The sequence below is a fragment of the Malania oleifera genome, chromosome 8 (assembly GCF_029873635.1).
Source record: "Malania oleifera isolate guangnan ecotype guangnan chromosome 8, ASM2987363v1, whole genome shotgun sequence".
NCBI lineage: Eukaryota > Viridiplantae > Streptophyta > Magnoliopsida > Santalales > Ximeniaceae > Malania > Malania oleifera.
In genome coordinates, this window is record NC_080424.1 from 60,622,947 (window position 1) to 60,642,830 (window position 19,884).

At 35.3% G+C, this 19,884-nt stretch overlaps 1 protein-coding gene across 2 annotated transcripts; it reads right to left on the minus strand.

The window, feature by feature from the left end:
- Positions 1 to 1,717: 1,717 nt before the first annotated feature.
- LOC131162110 (uncharacterized) lies at positions 1,718 to 19,598 on the minus strand. Of its 2 annotated transcripts, XM_058118272.1 has the most exons (7): positions 19,366 to 19,472; positions 19,057 to 19,220; positions 18,680 to 18,872; positions 7,457 to 7,543; positions 6,623 to 7,009; positions 3,878 to 4,040; positions 1,718 to 2,371 (listed from the first exon to the last, which is right to left on the minus strand). In XM_058118272.1, the coding sequence occupies exons 2-7, from the start codon at positions 19,125 to 19,127 to the stop codon at positions 1,989 to 1,991; spliced, it is 1,284 nt and encodes a 427-aa protein (XP_057974255.1). In that variant the 5' UTR covers positions 19,128 to 19,220; positions 19,366 to 19,472; the 3' UTR covers positions 1,718 to 1,988. The 2 variants fall into 2 exon arrangements, with proteins under 2 accessions (XP_057974255.1, XP_057974256.1); XM_058118273.1 differs by having other exon boundaries at positions 19,057 to 19,598.
- Between the last annotated feature and the right edge of the window lie 286 nt (positions 19,599 to 19,884).

Here is a 19,884-nt window from a genome sequence, read left to right on the forward strand (position 1 = left end):
TTAGGTAAGCCTCTGGGATCAATTTCGATTTCTCTATACTACTTCATTTTTCATGAACTAAAGTTAAACATTAAGCAGATAATCCATTTGTGCTTTTGAAAATAATGTCTCAAATGAACCAATCATGAGAAATATAGGAGTGATCAAGGTAAGTGGAGATTTTTCCAGTTTTATTATTAAAAAGAAATAAAATATTTAATAATACTCTTATTGAAAAAAAATTTCTCAAACTGATACTCACGTAATCTCGCAATTTGGTGCTGCGAGATTTAAAAGTCCAACGAGGGAGAAGCTGACGTGTAGCACGGTTGCAGAGAAAATCTCGCAGTATGAAGCTGCAAGATTTAAAGGCCCGCCCAACAAGATGGTGGCGCGTAGCATTGAGAAAAGCATAGCATAGCATTTGAACTTTCCTTTTTTACAAATTTAAATTTAAATAATATATTATTATGATATTAAAAAATACTTATTAATTTCAAACATGTATTTTATTATAGAAGTGTTTGTATACATTCAATTATAAGACATTCCCTCTTTACAAATTTAAATTTAAATAATACATTTTTTTAATACTATATTTGATACATTACTTGACTCTAAAAATATTAAATTATATTTTATTTATTTTATAATGTATTTAATTGTTAATTTTAAATATTACATCCAATAAATATTTTACAACATTATAATTATTAGGCATTTTTATAACTTATTGAGAAATTTTATTTTTTTCAATTATATTTTTAAAATAATAAAATTTATTTTGTTAATTAGTTGACCCAAAGCATCAAAGCAGTCAATTCGAAATTTTTGTTCTATCTCTAATCCACTTATTTTACTTCAATCATTATGTTAATCATATATTTTTTTTATTTACTAAATTAATGTCATTTTAAAATATCATTCTATTAATCTATTAAGGACAAATTTTATTATTCCACGTGCATTTAATAGTTAACTAACAAAATATTCATTTCGTCAATAAAATTAAATTATAAGAAATTTTTTATTATTATTTTTTTAAATTCAAGGATTTGAGTCATATTTTGAAATTTTTTTTAGATTGTCCAAATTTTTATGACAAAAATACTTTTTTATAATCAATAATTTCTTTTATGTGAAGATTTTTTTTATTTTATTGATCAAGTCACATTTGGCAATAATAAATTATTGGATAATCATTTTTCTTACAATTGAATGTATACAAACACTTCCATAATAAAATACATGTTTGTAATTAATAAGTACTTTTTAATATCACAATAATATATTATTTAAATTTAAATTTGTAAAAAGAAAAAAATCAAATATTATGTTATATATATAACCGATAAATCTCACAAGACTAACCTACGAGATTTGTTCAGTACCACGCGTCACCACCTGTTGAATAGAGCCTTTAAATCTAACAATTTCATGCTGCAATATTTTCCCTACAATCCTGCCATGTGTAAACTTTTCACTCGTTAGGAGTTGCAAGATTACGTGAACATTAGTTTAGAAATTTTTTTCCTAATAAGAGTATTATTTAATATTTTATTTATTTTTAATAATAAAATAGAAAAAAACTCAAGGCAAGTGTCCTTCATTCTGACATGACAGGCAACGGCTAGTGTTTTACCAACCAAAAAATATGATTTTCACAGCGAGTCTCATTAATCGCCAACTCTTCCCCTCTCCAGTTGTCCCCAATCACCGATGAAAGTAGACCTTCCCCTTTTTCATAAAGGTCATAATTATACTATGCTAAAAATAGTAAGAATAAAATGTAAGTTCCTAACCAACAAATAAACTAAAGAATAGCATTTAAAATTTTAAATTTAACTAACTGGAACCTAACTCAGCTTTTCGCTTCAGTTTACTTGTAAAACTGAAACCGAAACCAAGAAGCATGATTTTAAAATATGAAAAGCCAAAAACCAAACCACAATGTGAATCGATTTGCTTTTGGTCTGACCTTCAGTTTAACCAGTAAACTTTGTACAACCCTAAGTAGCAGACGCTGAGTTTGAACCTCCAGGCAATGATGATTTGATCAAAGAACCTCCTCCAGGACCCATGATATGAACAGCATTTGCTGATTTTATCAGTGCTGCAGCATCATTTTGAGTTGCAATGCGAGCCCCGGCAGCAACTGCTGTCGCTTTCAACATGGAATCTGAGCTATAACCCGACTTTGTAGGCACTTTTTTGGAGGTTGCTCGGGATTTCAGTGTTGAACTCGATGGTCCCACCTGAGGTGTTGCTGAGACAGAACCATGTTGAGACTGATTTTGGGATTGTGAAGTACCGCCACCACCTGCAGCTTCAGTAACAGTGGCAGCTGTAGGACGTGTGGAGCAACCAGATGCAGTATTTGAATTCATCCCGCCTGTTCCAGATTCAATTAAACTTCAGGAACACAAGCTGGTAGAGAATATATTAAGGTGTTGAATGTGAAAGCAAAACAATATCAGCAAAATATATCTTGGTATATGCACCAGTAGTTTCAGTCTTGAACCCCAAGAATTCACGGACCATATAGTTTCAAGGTCTGGGTGTGAAACAACAAAAGGAGGCAGTAACTCAAAAAATGCTCACTAGGACTCGGTGACAATGAGAAGCACAGAACTAAAATTGGCAGCTTTTTAATTTATTTTGCCCTTTCTAATTACTAGGAAAAATAACATCATAATAAAAAATATTAGTTTACTTTATAAATTTTAACCTGCTTAAGTTATCAAAGAATAAGCAAGTAATTATATAGTTTATTCCAATCAAATATATTTAGCAGTGTATTGCATGCAGATTTTAGCACAACTTGGCTTTTAAAATCTACTAATTTAGCACCACAAAAGGATAAGAATGATAGCTATAAATCCCATAGAATTTATGCCACATTGAGCTTATGAATATACCTGCAACCTTTTGTCAGACCTTTCATGTCTTTAGAGGATTGTATTTCAATATGGTAATATGTTCACACACAATTCTGGTTACATCATTTGATGCTGCTTAATAGGCTAACTATACAATTGTGCACCATACAATATACATTCTTATACACAATATAGGCTAACTTGTGATTCTCCAGGGTAATAGTTTGAGTTCAAATTCATCATTATCTCCTTTAATATTTCCACTACTTCCATAAAAAATTTCCGACACATTTTCAAACTCTGCTACTGCAGGGAATTTTAAGACCTCATTCACCACCCTTAAACTGCCAAGGAGCTCATATCATGACTCCTCCTTCACAAATGGATAAGATTGCGACATTAGTTGGTCACCAGCAACTTTTCAGGCCTATAGGGTGTGTTCATTTCATCTTGGCTAGGCTTGGGTAAGCCACTCTTAGCCTATTGTTTGTGTACAATATGACTTTCCCCTCATGGGAACTAGAGCCAGCCAGTCACCTCCCCAAACCCACCCCCAAGACCCCTTCTTTTCCCCAGTAGCCAGTTCAGGCTAATAGAGCAAAGCAGCATAAAAATCAAAAAGTAAAAAATATACATATAAATTTAAAAAAATTCCAGCTATGTCCATCCTATATGTTATAGATAGCAAACCAAACACAGAACATGATATTTATCATATTCAAACAAAATCTGACACTATTCTGCTAATCCAAACCTACAAAACCTTAGCCTATAAAACAAACCCATCCTAAAATACATGCAATCTATCTCAGATGCTACTGTGTTGCACAAGGAAAATAAAAATGGGGCTTCCCAGGATGAAACATTTTAGACCCTGGTTCTGTAACTTTGGTTGCCTTCAAAAAGAGAACAACAAAAGGGACACAAATCCATTTGATGCGCCAAGAAAATTGGTTGGATTTTTGCCATGTGAGGCATTTAACCCACTTAGAATAGTATAAAATGAAGACGACACGCACCATTACTGGTTGAAGCAGTTGTAGACAAAGTACCAATTGGCATATTAAGGGCCATGGACATTGCCCGACGTGTTGCTAGCTGTGCCTCAGAAATTTGTGGGCCATTCGATTTGGCTCCCCCCACATCCAAGTTTTTACATCGTTTCTTGATAATAGCCCACCTCTGCATAATAAACCCATGATAATTAGTAAAAGCTGTAAAACAATACATGAGAAAAAGCCATGGCAGAAAAAGTTGTTCTTCTGAAAGGAATGGAGTCAACTCTATTTTCATAATCAAATCTATTACCCATAAATCAAGCTTAATGCACAGGTATTCAAACAATTTTCAGCAGCTTTGAGATGGTAGAAATTAATTGTGTTTTTTAATGAGCAATCTTGGGGCTAACAAGATCAGCCAATTTTGTGCATTCTCCCACACTATGTTTGGAAGCTTGAAATTCAAACCGTGAATTTGGATAAAATATAATACAAAATATACTTAAATTTCATCCAAATCCACACATCCAAATCTGAGGCCAAAAATTCATCCTCTTAGGGACAACCTAAATGAATCTGTTTCTTCGGTTTTCTGCCTTCTAGGATTGATTGTAAATCTCTTTTTTTAGACATTCAATCATGGTTTTAAATCACGGTAGCAGGTGTGCACGCATTTATACTTCTCATTTTTCTTATGTGTGCAAAATTAATTAATAAAAAAAAATACATTATACACTCCATTAATCTATTAGACACATAAGACATACGAATAATAAAAATATAAAATAACTAGAAAAGAAAGAAGGTTGATGTTGAAAAATATAGAACATAAATATCAAATTACTAATATTATCAAAAAAATTATTTTCCTAACAAGTTAGTATTTTCAAATTGTTAATTAATGCATCTCGTGAGTATTCAAAAAAATAGTAAATTTTGCATTGATGCCATCCTTATTATAATCTTTTCCCCTCTTGCCACATTGAGAATGATTTATGAAAGAGGGAGAAAAAGTGAGTAAAAAAAGTAAAATAAAATAATTTTTTTTGGCATAACAGTCCTGTAGTGGTTATGTAAAGGCAGCAGCGGCCTTTACGTAACGATTGCAATCCGTGACGGCCACTACGACCGTGATTTTTTTTTCCTATTGATTTCGTGGTGTGTAACAGTATCAGTAACCAAAAAACCGTTACATAACGCTCCGTTATGTAAAAGCGTTACATAACGTTCACGACATGTATTCAATGCACAATGTATCAAATAATCGATTCAATTTAATGAGACATTTTCTTTCATAAAAGGAAAAAACATACCATTTTTGTAGTACCAACTATCAATGGAATATAGTAGTACCAATTATCATTTTGTAGTCACAAAATTTCTAATTACAATAGTTACCATTTTGAAAATATTACTCTATATATATATATATATATATATAGTTATCAAGATTCACTAAGACACGCTTTTAAGTCAATCTACAGTAATTTCCAATTTCCAACCGCACAATAATCAAAGTATTCAGATGCAGTTTTCAATCCCAACTTGTGAAGGGATGGTAACCAAGGAATTGCATGAGGTCACAAGCAACTGAGAGTAGCAAATTCTGCAAAAAACAGCCACAAAGGACACATATAACTGTTATTCCATACATAGGCAAAGAGTGACCATGAGAAATACGAAGACTTGCTCTCTAACCAAATGACCTGAAGCACTACAAAAACCATATAGAACCACATTCTTCTTCCATCCTTATACCTTTTGAAACCTCTAAAAAAGAAAGCTTCAAGAAGCTCTAACACCCAACATCCACCAAATAAAAGAAACAGTTTATCCCATAAGCTCCAAGCCACAAAGCAATACAGGGGTAAGTGAGCAAGAGACTTGTCACTACCATAACACATCACACACATTAGAAGACAAACTTCGTGCAGAGATTCTGCAACAAATTGTTGGTATTAACTCCATTAGGGATAGCCACCACACAAAAGCCTCTCTTTATGGATACCTTCACTTCCCATAAGTGATTAGCAAGGGGGAAAGGTATATTGGAAAAAATTAATTGAAACTGAAAGATTTACAAGAAAACAAATGCGAAGAAGGCTACAAGGACACCTACAAACCAAGAGAAAAAATGAAATCTCACTAGCCTTACTATCATCGAAGTTCCTGTGAAAATGAAAGTCCAAGTAATATAATCCCCATCAAGAAAGCAGAAAGAGGAAACAAGTGGATATCACAAACAATGGAGAAGGCAGAGAAAGACAAGAAAAAGCAATGGAAAAACAATGCTCCCTTGACCATAAAACCTACCAAAACAAGACCCCAATAACCACCACCCACACTATGCTTGATAAAAGGAAAGAATAAGGATGATATCTGTGAAATGAAAAACTAGGTATTTAAAACATGCACACATTCACATGTTCTATACTTGTCTCACTTCATCATTGATAACAATCATCTAGCTATTATAAATATCAATAGCCATGTAAAACATTCAACGCTTGCCCACCATTGCCTTGCCACCTAGGGATCCCTCAAAACCTTGTCAAAACAAAACACATCTACCAGGTCAAAGAGACAGATCTACCAAGTAAAACACACATATTGATGCCCATAACATCACTCAAATCTACTACATGCTGAACTTTCAAGTTAACGTTCTATGTGGAACAAATGCAACACATTTACATGAAGGAAAAGAAGGATAAAATAAAGAGCTAGCACAGTGAAGTTGAGAAAAATAGGGGACGAGCAAACAACCTGAGATAGTTGTGATGCAGTTCTATCCCCTTTGAAATCTCCTTTCAAGATATTTGCCCAACTACCTTCACCACGTTTCTGCACAGCAGCAATGAGTTCCATATCCTCTGCTTCTGTCCAAGGTTTTCTTTTCTTTCGGGGTGGTAGACTACTGCTTGCTGCTCCATTTGCATCCAATCCTTCAGCAGACGTCCCAGAAGGTAGAGGTTGTTTCAGAACAGAAACTGGAACAGCAATATGTGTCCCATGCACAGAACAAGCTGGTTGCGAGTTTTCTGAGAAATTTCTAGATGGCTGCCCATTGGGTATACTTATAATTAAGGAAGCCTCAATAGTTGAGCTGTTTGGGACACTGGAGTCGCTTGCTAAACCAGAAGCAATGAGTACCTGGTCAAGCCAACCATTCCCAAAAGATAATCTAGCTATACTTGAACTAAGAACAGTGAACAAAATAAACAATCAACATGCAATTCAAACTCCTATGACTGTTGAGGATAGATCTGGGGTGTCAGTTGAGAGTCCTTGGCATGCCAAACACACAACATTATAATTAAAAGAAAAAAAGATTGAACGATCAAGAAACAACACACAAATAGCACGGGTGTCATATATAAGAAATACTAGCAGAATATTTGGCACCTAATGAAATTAAAAAAAAAAAAATAACAGGCCGGTATTTGAAACTCAGAAGAGTAAAGGATATGATGCTTGTGTGTGCCGGAGAAGGAGGGTGGAGAGTGGAGTTTTCAGATGTCATTGGCATGTGGTGTTCCATGGATTTTTAAATGGATTGTTCAAAACAAATCATCTGTGTGCAATAATGCAAGTTCTTACCTTCACACATGCGGCAGCCTCAGTTGATGCTTCACAACTAACAGCAGGGGATGCTTCCAATTCATACTCCAAATCACTATCATCATCCTGCAAGCCAATTTTTGAAAAACAGTTCAAATCATTAAAAATTAAAAATCTAACCTTTCTTTTCACATGATCTGGAAGCACCAGATCTCAACTTTCACTATACTATCACCAATTTTAGTAATATCAACAACAGAAAGAATTTCATTGCATTTATATGAACTAAATTACATCAACCAAAAGCATATTCAGATTGATCATGTCAATAACTTTTTATCATATCCTTTCCTGAGAGAAATACAAACCCTGAAGCAAATCAAAATGCGCCAGTGGAAGATAATCAACTAGCTGCTCTTTGTTTGCAAGTAATAGTCCATTGCATCGAGAGCCAGACAACCCTCTCCAAATCTACACACCCTGACATGAATAGAAGCTGACAAAAGAAAGTTAACGCAGCTTCAAAACCCATGTTTAAGAACTCAATGTTAGAAACCATCTAACACGTCATCCCCCACCAAACATTCTTCTAAGAGCAACTCTCAACCAGATCAGTCACATATTTAAGTGTCCCAGGTGTCACAGTTTTCAGTCTGCAGCACAACTAAACCTAAACCAAAACCAATGACCATTCACTCATATGCATTGCATATCATAGTCGCTCAAAACTTCCCACCAAAAAAGGTTGTAAAACAGAAAGCGACTCTATGCTAGGCTGTTATGGATTAATCTATCTGACATATACGTGTAAGTCATGTAGATCCACCCTATGTGGGAGATTATGATGATGAGTTTTAAAGGTTTCATGGTAACGTGCAAATGAGATACAATTTATACAAGGAATGCAATGAGAATGAAAATGTTATATGAACTATGCTGCATGTGATTATTAATGTAACCATGATGAACAGCTGAAAGGAGCTGTAGACTAACTGATAACAACTAAAAGGAGCTATAGTAACAGATTTAGCGCATATCTATGTGAACTAACTGATGTACAACTAAAAGGAGCTATAGTACGACTAATTGATGTACAGCTAAAAGGAGGTATGGTACGAATGCATGAAAGGAAATGAAATGAAAATAAAATGTGAAATGTGAACAATGTAAAATAGGAAAGAGCCACGTAAAGTGAAATACTATGAAATGTCAAAATTAAGAACATGAACAGATGAGAGATACAGAATGATGACAAATAGAATAACGTATTACAGTAGTATCACTATGTATGCTAGTATAACATGGTACGTGTTATGGGCAGGACAAACTCTTCGCCCGAGAGCTTGCTGAGAAATGCGAGTACCCTAATAGGTATCAGATGTAGCAGTAGGCCGTATTAGGGCTGAGGGAAATTACTTGTATGGACAGGTAAATTTTCTTATTCTCAGAAGCTTTCGCTTGTAAACCTTTACATGAACTGTGTAAATACGAGATTACTTCTTCACCTGAGGGCTTACTGAGTAAGGTAAGTGCCCTGATATGCTTCGACTATGACCATTGGTTGCCTAAAGTATCAGAGCATAGGGGTGCTACTTGTATGAACGGGTAATCACCCCAATCCTTAAGAAATCTCGTTGGTAAAATACCTTACATGTGTTTGATCAAGCTCAAGAAAGGATTTTAGAAATTATGATTAAATGCAAATAATGATTTTATATGTTATTTTCAAACTTCATGTCACACGCTGATTTAATATATTGTTTCTTCTCTTACTGAGATGTGTCTCACCTGAATACAAATTCATCTTTTTCAGGACCTCCACGTGATCGAGCTTAGAGAGCTCGAGGCTGCTATAGTATTTTCGAGTTAGAAAGAGAGGGTATAAGCTTGATGATATTTTTGAGCTATATGAAGTTTTTATATTTTATGTTTTAAGTTTTATGAGTTATGGACGGTTGTGAATACTAGATGTTGGAGATATGTATATATATGTAGATGCAGGTTGATGGATGTATTATTTGGGATGTTATAATTAGAAACTCTGCTATTTTATTGTTTGAGGATTATATTTATGTTTTTCGCTGCATGATTGAATTGAGTATCAGGTTCAGATGAATTATTGACGTGGCACTCGGGTCCCACCAAGCAGGTTCGCGGAACCACGAATCACAGTTTATTCAGGTATAACACAACAGACCGGGTTTTCGGGTTCGGGGTGTTACATTTTGGCATCAAAGCATTAGGATTTGGGTTTTGAAGACTCTAGAATGGATTAATATTAGAGTATAGGATTGAGTTGCGATAAGAATAGAGATGGGTAGATTACGATTGTTAGGAATTCTGAGTTGTGTTTTGTAAGCTTGGGGGCAGAAATCTCTTGATGGTCTTTTCTGAAGAAGTAGCTAGCTTCAGAAAATCATGGTAAATCCATCGATGGTGATGTTTCCGAGCAGAGAAATTAGAAGTTGGGATTTGAACTCGAAGGTTAGGTTGGTTGATTTGTGTAGTGGGAAAAAAAAATCTTTGAAGGAGAATAATTTAGGTAATGTGATTTAATGGTTTGTGGTCAAGTTGGGTGTTTAATATTTAAATTGGAGTATATGGAAATGTGTGGTATGAGGTCGGTTAGTTGATTTCAGAGGTTATGATATCAGGGGAAACCAGCAAGTACCTCTTGGTATAGGTGGACCAGCACGAGTGTACTCATTGCTTCAGGCTGATGTAGATAATGCTAGAGACGCCGGTACGAGATTATATATTTAAGATAATAATGATTTAATTTAATTAGGGATGATTGAGCAGTTTATATGATGATCTTAATGTTTATGATGATGTTATTTAATTGTGAAAAATATAGGAATTCATTTGATAGATATTGGAATATGTGAGATGCATTGAGTTATGAATTCCTAAAATGAGGAAATGAGTGGTTAATAAAAATTTCGATGACAAAATTTTCTAAAGGGAGGGGGGAGAATGTAAAAACCCGGAAAAAAAATATTATTATTAACTAATTAATTATTATTATTAAATTGAATTAATGAAATAAATAATACGATGAATATATAAGTATACATACATACATACATCTATATATATATATATATATATATATATAGGATAAAATAATGTGGGTATTTATATATCTATATGTATAATATTAATATAATGTTATAATGGTTAAAGTAAGTTAATAAAATAATAATATTAATATAATATAATTAAATATAAGTGGAATGCATTAAATGCATGAATGACATTTGAAAGTAAGTTTAATATAATATATAAAGTTAAAGTAGATATTATATATATAATATTATTTTGTTAGTTAAAGCATATATATATATATATATATATATATATGTATATATAATCTTATTATAATAGGATGTATGCTTTCTTTTTAAGCAAACATAGAATTGGAATTTGAATTCCAAAAGTCGAATGTCTCTCTCCAACTCTCTCACCACGGCCATCTCTCTCTCTCTCTCTAAAATTTCTCGGCGAACATTCGATTGATCATAAAATCGAAGATACCGTTAGGTTCTATCTCCGCCACCAACATTTCTACTAGAGCGGATTTGTCATGCGAGCAAAGTAGGCATCACTCCTGGGAAAAGGTAAAACCTCACTTTTTACTTAATTTTTTCTTAGATCTTCAGCTAAATCGACGATCGGGCACTACCACAGGGTCCTAGTCTCGATCGTCGTTATTTTAGTCAGAGTAAATTTTCAATTTGGGTATCCTAGGCACCACCCCAAAGCGAGAGTGGGATTTGGGGAATTAAGTAAATTGGATATATTTTGAAGTTTAAATGTTTATTGGGAATTTATGGATTTAGGAAATATTAAAATAGCATTTTATTTAGGGTTGATTTAATGGAACTAGGATTTATGATTCAGGATTTGGGCGAGAGCCATAGGCATCGTTTTGGGGTCCCTGTTGACGTAGTTCAAGAAACCAAGTAAGGAGAAATATATATTAAACCAGGTTTTATGAATTAAACGGATAAATGGATTATGTTATGTATATATGTATATGTTTTTGTATGGATTTAAAATGTCAACCGTTTAAATTATGATTTTTGAGCCTAAGATTGTTTTATTATATATGTATTTGTGAAAATAAATTGATGAAAGAGAAAGGTTTTTCAGGTTAATCGTGTAAGAAATTAAAAGTATATTTTCACTATAAGAATGATAAATGAGGGTTGACTTATTTTACAGAAAATGTTTGAAATATATTATTAAATTGTGAGGCATGAGTAAAATGGAAATTCTGTGTTAAATTATGTTATATGTATGAGATACAAGTTATACAAGGAATGCAATGAGAATGAAAATGTTATATGAACTATGCTGCATGTGATTATAAATGTAACCATGTAAATGATGAACAGCTAAAAGGAGCTGTAGACTAACTGATGATAGCTAAAAGGAGTTGTAGTAACAGATTTAGCGCAAATCTATGTGGATTAACTGATGTATAGCTAAAAGGAGCTGTAGTACGACTAATTGATGTACAGCTAAAAGGAGTTGTGGTACGAATGCATGAAACGAAATGAAACGAATGAAATGAAATGGAAATGAAATGTGAAATGTGAACAATATAAAATGGGAAAGAGTTACGTAAAGTGAAATGCTATGAAATGTCAAAGTTAAGAACATAAACAGATGAGAGATACAGAAAAATGTATTACAGTAGTATCAGTATGTATGCTAGTATAACATGGTACGTGTTATGGGCGGGGCAAACTCTTCGCCCGAGGGCTTGCTTAAAAAGGCGAGTGCCCTAATAGGTATCAGATGTAGCAGTAGGTTGCATAACGTATTAGGGTAGAGGGAAATTACTTGTATGGGCGGGTAAATTTCCTTATTCTCGGGAGCTTTCGCTGGTAAACCTTTGCATAAACTGTGTAAGTACGAAATTACTTCTTTACCTGAGGGCTTACTGAGTAAGGTAAGTGCCCTATTATGCTTCAACTGTGATCATTGGTTGCCTAAAGTATCAGAGCATAGGGGGTGCTACTTGTATGGGCGGGTAATCACTTCAATCCTTAGGAAATCTCGTTGGTAAAATACCTTACATGTATTTGATCAGGCTCAGGAAAGGATTTTAGAAATTATGATTAAATGCAAATGATGATTTTATATGTTATTTTCAAACCTCACGTTGGCCACACGCTGATTTAATATATTGTTTCTTCCCTTACTTAGATGTGTCTCACCCAAATACAAATTCATCTTTTTCAGGACCTCCACGTGATCGACCTTAGAGAGCTCGGGGCTGTTATAGTATTTTTGAGTTAGAAAGAGAGGGTATAAGCTTGATGATGACGGTGTGACCTGCCATGATGCCACGTTGCATCACTCGAGCAGGTATGAAAGCTAGAGGAGCAAGTTGCTTCCCAAATCGGAGGCAACAGCGCAACTGCTAAATCGACTGGATCTGGATCATCAGGGAGAACTAGATTGGATAAAGCATTCGAGTTCGCGTATTCATCTATTGAAAGTCATGTAGATCCACTCTATGTGGGAGACTATGATGATGAGTTTTAAAGGATTCATGGCAATGTGCAAAGTTCACTATTCTTTTTTATGTGGTGATCAAAAAGGAAAATTTTTTTTTTGGATCACTTTGCACCTCCCAAACCAATATAAAATCTCAAATCTTTTCAACCATGCCTTCAAAAGAAATTTTCAAAAGGCAACAAAAAAGTAATCTTCCATCAATATCTCTTTATCATAATTTTTTTTTATAAAAAAAGGAAATTTTACTGAAAGGGCACAAAAGGGGCGTCAGCCAGTGGTACAGCAAGTCAAGCACCCAAAGGTCGATAGTATCGATGACAAACTATTGCTGATCGACAATGAAGACCCAGATTTTGAATTCTGGTCTTTGACTGATATGCAAATCAAACAATGATTCATGTTCAGATCCTTTGTGGATTAAGGTTGGCTTGGGTTGACTAGACCATGAAGGGATATAACTGCACGAGTTTTTTTTTTTTTTTTTTTTGGCATGAAGATATGACTACACAATCTTTTTTTTGGGGGGGGAGGGTTACTATTGCTTGCAAGGAGACTTTAAAGGGGTTCGGGGTTATGCTCAAACAAATTTTTCTTTCTTATTTTTCAGTGTTTTAAAAGGCAAAGGCATAAGGCGAGGCGTTTTACCCCCCTTGAGGCGAGGCATAAGCCTTTTGGGACTATATTTTTAAAAAAAATCAACAAATAAAATCAATTTATATATAATAAAAAGAGAAAAATTTAGAATAATGGAGAAAAAATAAAAATATAACATAAATATCATATAAGCCAATTTTAGATAACAAACACAAATAATACATGTTAAAAAATAAACATGAGCCACATTACCAAAAGAATAGAAAAAGCCAAATTAAAGAATCATCCAAAAGAATGGAAAAAGTCAAATTAAAGTCATCCACTAATTTCTAAGAATATAAAACTAAATGAACAGAGGCAGATCAAATTGGAAGGGTTCAAAACTCATCAGAGAGAGACGAGAAGCTTGGATGAATCATCAGAGAGGGAGAAGGCGCTGGAGGAAAGCTTTCGAGTCATAAGAGAGGGAGAAGGAGCTGGAGGAAAGCTACAGAAGCTTCATCAACTCATGGGAGAAGACTGGACGCTTTGTCGAGAGATCTAAAGCTTCGTCCAAAGGAATCGTCGAGAGACGAGAAGACTAGAGGCTTCAAAGAGAGAGAGCAGAGGCATTGTCGAGGCTTTGTCGAGAGAGCAGAGGAGAAGAAGCTTTGCGGGAGAGAAAGGAAGGAAAGCGTATGCCTTGACAATTGAGGCGTAAAAAAGCGAGCCTTTACACCTGATGCGTACGCCTTCTCACCTGATGCGTTTGCCTTTGTGGAATTACACATTCACACTTAGACTTAGGGCATTTTAGGCTCAAATCGCCTCAAGGCACGCCTCAATTACGCCTTTTAAATCACTGTTATTTTTAATTCCTATTGCTGTGAATAATAAAATGACATTTTGGTGAAGAAAGCTGCAAAAGGCAATTTATGCTAAAACTGCAAACCCTATAGATTTTAATTGAAACTCATAGACTGCCAAACCCTATAGATTTTAGTTGAAACTCAGAGACTGCCCTGTCCAACGCGAACTGCCATGGTAAGTTGAAATCACAAACTTTACCAAAATTACTGACAACCATGTTGGATATGAGTCTAATCAAATACCAAGAAAATGCTGGATCAATGCACAACACAAATGACTGCAATTCAATTCTGAATAAGGTGAATACATAGTTGATTGATGCCATGGTGTCACGAGCTAAGCTTGCTCAGGGCATTATGCTTGCCTGTGACCGCTTATCTCGTGTGCTTAGGATGGGTTTCCATCATGTAAATACTAGTGTAGGGTTATTTTTTGCTAGTAGAGTCTTTGTAAGCCAAATAAGGCAGTATGACTCCTCGGTCACTTTGATGTTTCCTAGTGCTAGGATGATAATTACATAAAAACCTCTTTAGGGGAGGGTGAGTATTCATCAATCATTGTAAAACTCACTAGCAATTGTCAACGTGCTTAGCCTACTTGCCTCCCTCGCTAAGTACACAACATGTCAACGGAGGATTTGTTAATGAATTACGTTTGCTTCAATGTTTACTGTTTGCTTGTCACGGCTTTCATGAATTGATTATTGTTTCCGCTGCTATCTGAATGAATGTTAATGAAAGTACTTTGTGGATGAATGTTGGTAAACGATAGGCTGGCTAGTTAAACAAGAGCGCTTTAGCTAGCACCGCACGGCCCTTCACATAGACTGCCAAACCCTATAGATTTTATTTGAAACTCAGAGACCGCCCTGTCCAACGCGGACTGCCATGGTAAGTTGAAATCACAAACTTTACCAAAATTATTGACAACCATGTTGGATATGAGTCTAATCAAATACCAAGAAAATGCTGGATCAATGCACAACACAAATGACTGCAATTCAATTCTGAATAAGCTGAATACATAGTTGATTGATGCGATGGCTAGGATGGTCATGATTTGATTGGCAGTTTTTTATTTGCAGGATTCAAATGCAAAAATACATGAATTTACATGTTTAACAATGCAATAACCAAACAATTGCAAATTATTCAAATTCATATATTCATTTATGATCATTTCACTAATTCAAATGTTGATTCAACTTACTCTTTTTTTTTTTTTTTTTCCATACAAAAGTAAAGGAACCTGCTTCTCCGCAACAAAATTTGCTTCTTATTTGCCAAAGACAGGTGCAAGTGTCTGCACAGTGCATCAAGCATGATTTGATGCACCTATCATCCAACCATACTCCCCAGGCCCCCCACTACCCATTTCCTTTTGCAAGGCAGAAATTTTCCTCTTTTGATGTTATCCATTTCATACCCATACAAGTTTATCCATTACCAACAAAAATCAGTACACTAGCCTTTTCAGTAGTTGTTGGAAGTTTCTCCCTGCTGCACCTTACTAAGAAAATGCAGGATTTGCCAATTCTGATACATGTACTAGGGTTTCTACTATTAATATTTGATTTTCACTTTTGCTCGTTATTATTTTTTTGGATAAGAACAAGGAGAGGATAAGAAGTCCTCCGAAGTACAAGAGTAGACTTCTGCTTATTCTGGATCAAGGTTCGACTAAATCTCATTTTAGATATGCCATTTGCAGTTACACAACATTATCAGAGACTAGATAGTGGTGTCAATGATGATGCTTCTATCACCACCGCCACCCCCCCCCCACCCCCAAAAAAAAAAAAAAAGCTTTCTTTCTCTTCCTCTTTTAAAAGTTTTCAATATACGCATGTATGTGCATTTCTTTCCATGAATATTAAGGTAATAAGGTCCTAAATCCAAAATCCATTTTAAGTGGACAGGTGGGTGGCGGAGAGTCTATTACTTCTCCACAAATATTAAGGTCTTAAATCTCAAACCCCTTTTGACCCTCCCTATCAAGTTCTCTACTACTACAAAGGTGATCTCTACACAACATTATCAGAGACTAGATAGTGATGTCAATGATGATGCTTCTATCACCACCGCCACCCCCCCCCCCCAAAAAAAAAAAAAAGCTTTCTTTCTCTTCCTCTTTTAAAAGTTTTCAATATACGCATGTATGTGCATTTCTTTCCATGAATATTAAGGTAATAAGGTCCTAAATCCAAAATCCCTTTTAAGTGGACAGGTGGGTGGCGGAGAGTCTATTACTTCTCCACAAATATTAAGGTCTTAAATCTCAAACCCCTTTTGACCCTCCCTATCAAGTTCTCTACTACTACAAAGGTGATCTCCACCACTCAATTTTGGCATCATTCTTCAAATGCCTAAAATGCCCCTACAACTGCACATCTTATATACTAAGCAAAAAGGGTATAATAGTAATAGCAACAATACTTGAAACTTAATAAATAGGAAACCTGCAAACAAAACTAGTTTGGTGATGATGATAACAACAGTGATAATAAAGTAATCTAATACTAATATAATGGGGATGCCCCCATTTTATCAATAACAATGATTTAATAGATTTGTATGATTAAAATTTTCGGGCAAAAGACACTGACCTCCCCTAAAGCTTTAAAAATCCCAGAAATCTCCCTTGACATTTGCTTCCCGGGACATCATCAAGTAGCAAATAAAATTTCAAATTGACTACTTTGTCCTTTTGCCCTTGACACACATCAAATACGATAAATATTGTTTAACAAACCAAAAAAATTTGCATAAGCCCCCCCTCCCAAAAAGTGCAAACCCCATCATTGGGGATGAAGTTCTAGCCATTGCAACATCAATTTATGTGTGTCAAGGAGAAAAAAGGGCAAAATAGTCAACTTTTTAATTTTACTTGGTCACTTGATGATGAATTGGTGGAAGGAGTGCAAGTGTCCCCAGAAAATTAAATGTTAAAGGAGGCTGTGGGATTTTTTGAAATCTCAAGAGAGGTCCCGTCTTTTTGTTAAACCTTCAGAGAAGACCGTGACTTTTGCTCAAAATTTTAATGATATGATGTTGAGATGATATATTGAAATTAAATATGATATACATATGCATAGATTCAAGATTCTAAGATTGTTTTATTGCATTGGCTTCTACAATAAGACAATATTTGTCATGTGTAGTTTAGTTTGGTGAGAAATTATAACTTAAATATTGTAGGGACAGAGAAAATTCATTTCATAACGAGTATATGTGAGAGTAATGAAAACAATTTTCCTTGTATGGATAGGGGTGGGGAAAGTAACGGATTCTGCTAGTTGCTTTGCCATTCCAAACATACTTTAGAGGACTCATTGCAAGGATGACAAAAACAACAAACAACAAGCCTTAAGTCCCACTAGGTGGGGTCGGCTACATGAATCTTTTTATGCCAATTCACCTATCTGAGGAAATTTTCCTCCACTAGCTTAATAGTTATAAAGTCCTTCCTCACTATCTCATTCCGTGTCATTTGAGGTCTATCTCTACCCCTTTTAACGACACAAACAGCAACTAACTCACTCTTCCTCAGGAGGTTCTTGGCCTGCATTTCAAATACCTAAACTTTGCAAGGATGACAAAGTTTTTATGAAAACATGAAGCAAAATTCTAAAAATAAAAACATGACCTAAACGTGACAATGGTTGGCGATTGTAATGTGAAAGTGTTTCAACTCCTAAAAACAGTGCTACTTAATGCAATTTCTCGAAATTTCTAAGCTTAATTAAAGCATTGCCCAAATAATTTGCAAACTTTGTTAAATACCACATTGTTTTGGCTGAATTGATGTGCAGTCAGTATAAAGAGCATTTCATAAAGATATTGGCTTCCAAACATGTGGCAAATGTGGAATAGGATTTAAAATAAATACAAACTAAATTTTAGGCCACTGTGTAATACCATTTTGAATCTCTGATAATTTTTTTTCATATTCAGGGTGCTTCTGCAATCAGCTATTAAGGAGAATTATAACCATCCTGTTCTTTGATTTTTGAATTCAAAATTTTACAGTATCCTCATTGATAAAGTCAGTAACACAATAAAAAATTCAAAATTTCACGGTATCCTTATCATACAGTTAATAACAAAATAAAAGTAATAATTCCTTTGGAATGCCCAATTCTCAGAGATGCAAAAGTGATAAAATTTGCTTCTAATTAACATTATAGCTTATAATTTTTTTTAGCAATATAATATTACTTGATTCTATATATCAACCTAGAAATTCAAAAGTCAAAATGTGAAACTGAAGAAAGTGGCAGAGACTGACCAGAGGTTCGGCCCCATCTTCTAACTTATCGAGCAAGGAATGGCGATAAGCCAAATGTCGCCATAGCATCTGATACTCTCTTGCGTCAGAAATACCAGTTGAGGTCTTCTTCACCAGCGCATTCCAATCAATCTTGGCATCCGCAGACTGAGCCACTTCTTGAAGCAGTGAAAGCACCGTCGTCGCCTTATACCTGCTCAACACAAAAGCCCCGCATCCATATAACACCCAATATCCAACACAGCTTTCTACTTTGTATGCAAAGTAGCACGAAAGGTTTCGACTTTCTTTAACCAAATCGCTACCCACAACAGATACCCAAACAAATAAGAAAAAATATTACACACACACGCACACACACACTCACACACACAGACCTTCCCAGGAGAGCAGACACGTCGTCTTCGCTGATTGAGCCCCTTTTCCTGTTCTTTGACTTCTCAATCATAGTAAATATGCTGAAATCGCATGTTCCGGGTAAATAAATTCAGCAAAGAGAGCGGTCGAGCACAAGGCCTAATGACAAAGCCACCCAAAACCCCTGGAAATGGATTTTAGAGTTTCAGAAAGCAAGAAAGAACCCTAGATTAGGTCTCCCAAGAACAGCAGCAGAAGATGACAACAACGATGAGTATGAACAAAGAAAGAGAAGGAGTCGCGCTCCTGGTACGGACGAAATCACCGACCGTTGAAGAGCGTGGGCTTCACAGACCTTCGAGTCGGTGGCGGACAACGCGAAAGCCGAAAAGGGCAGAGGGGAGAGAGAGAGAGAGAGTGAGGAATCAGGAGAGTCAAAGGGACACAGCCGGAAATTGCAGTATAAAGACGGTGATGAAGAGGAGGGAGGGTGGGACCGGAAGTTGATGATCTGACAATTGGGAGAATTGGACGGCGGTGATTGAGGGCGCACGTGGCTGAGTGTGGGGATGGAAGTGGGGAATCACTACCATTAATTAAATTCTACAAATAACAAAATGGGGCGACCGCGGAGCTGTCGCCGAACGCTCGCCGCCAGTCCCACCATTAACAGCCCCTCACTTTTCAATTTTGGAAAAAAAATAATTATAATAAATAAAACAGGCTCATTGTGAATTGGAATTGAAAGTTTCCTTTGGAAGATTCATTCATTTTACATATATATATATATATGTGTGTGTGTGTGTGTGTGTGTGTGTGTGTGAGAAAGAAAAGAAGATGGCGCTCTC

Bases quoted from the DNA above. Each gene is read 5' to 3' on its own strand.
- LOC131162110 (XM_058118273.1), bottom strand. From the start codon at position 19,127: ATGATTGAGAAGTCAAAGAACAGGAAAAGGGGCTCAATCAGCGAAGAC. The intron at 18,873-19,056 runs GTCTGTGTGTGT...TGTGTTGAGCAG, and splicing joins GTGTCTGCTCTCCTGGGAAG to GTATAAGGCGACGACGGTGC. The intron at 4,041-6,622 runs GTTGTTTGCTCG...TTTATTATGCAG, and splicing joins CTGCATCACAACTATCTCAG to AGGTGGGCTATTATCAAGAA.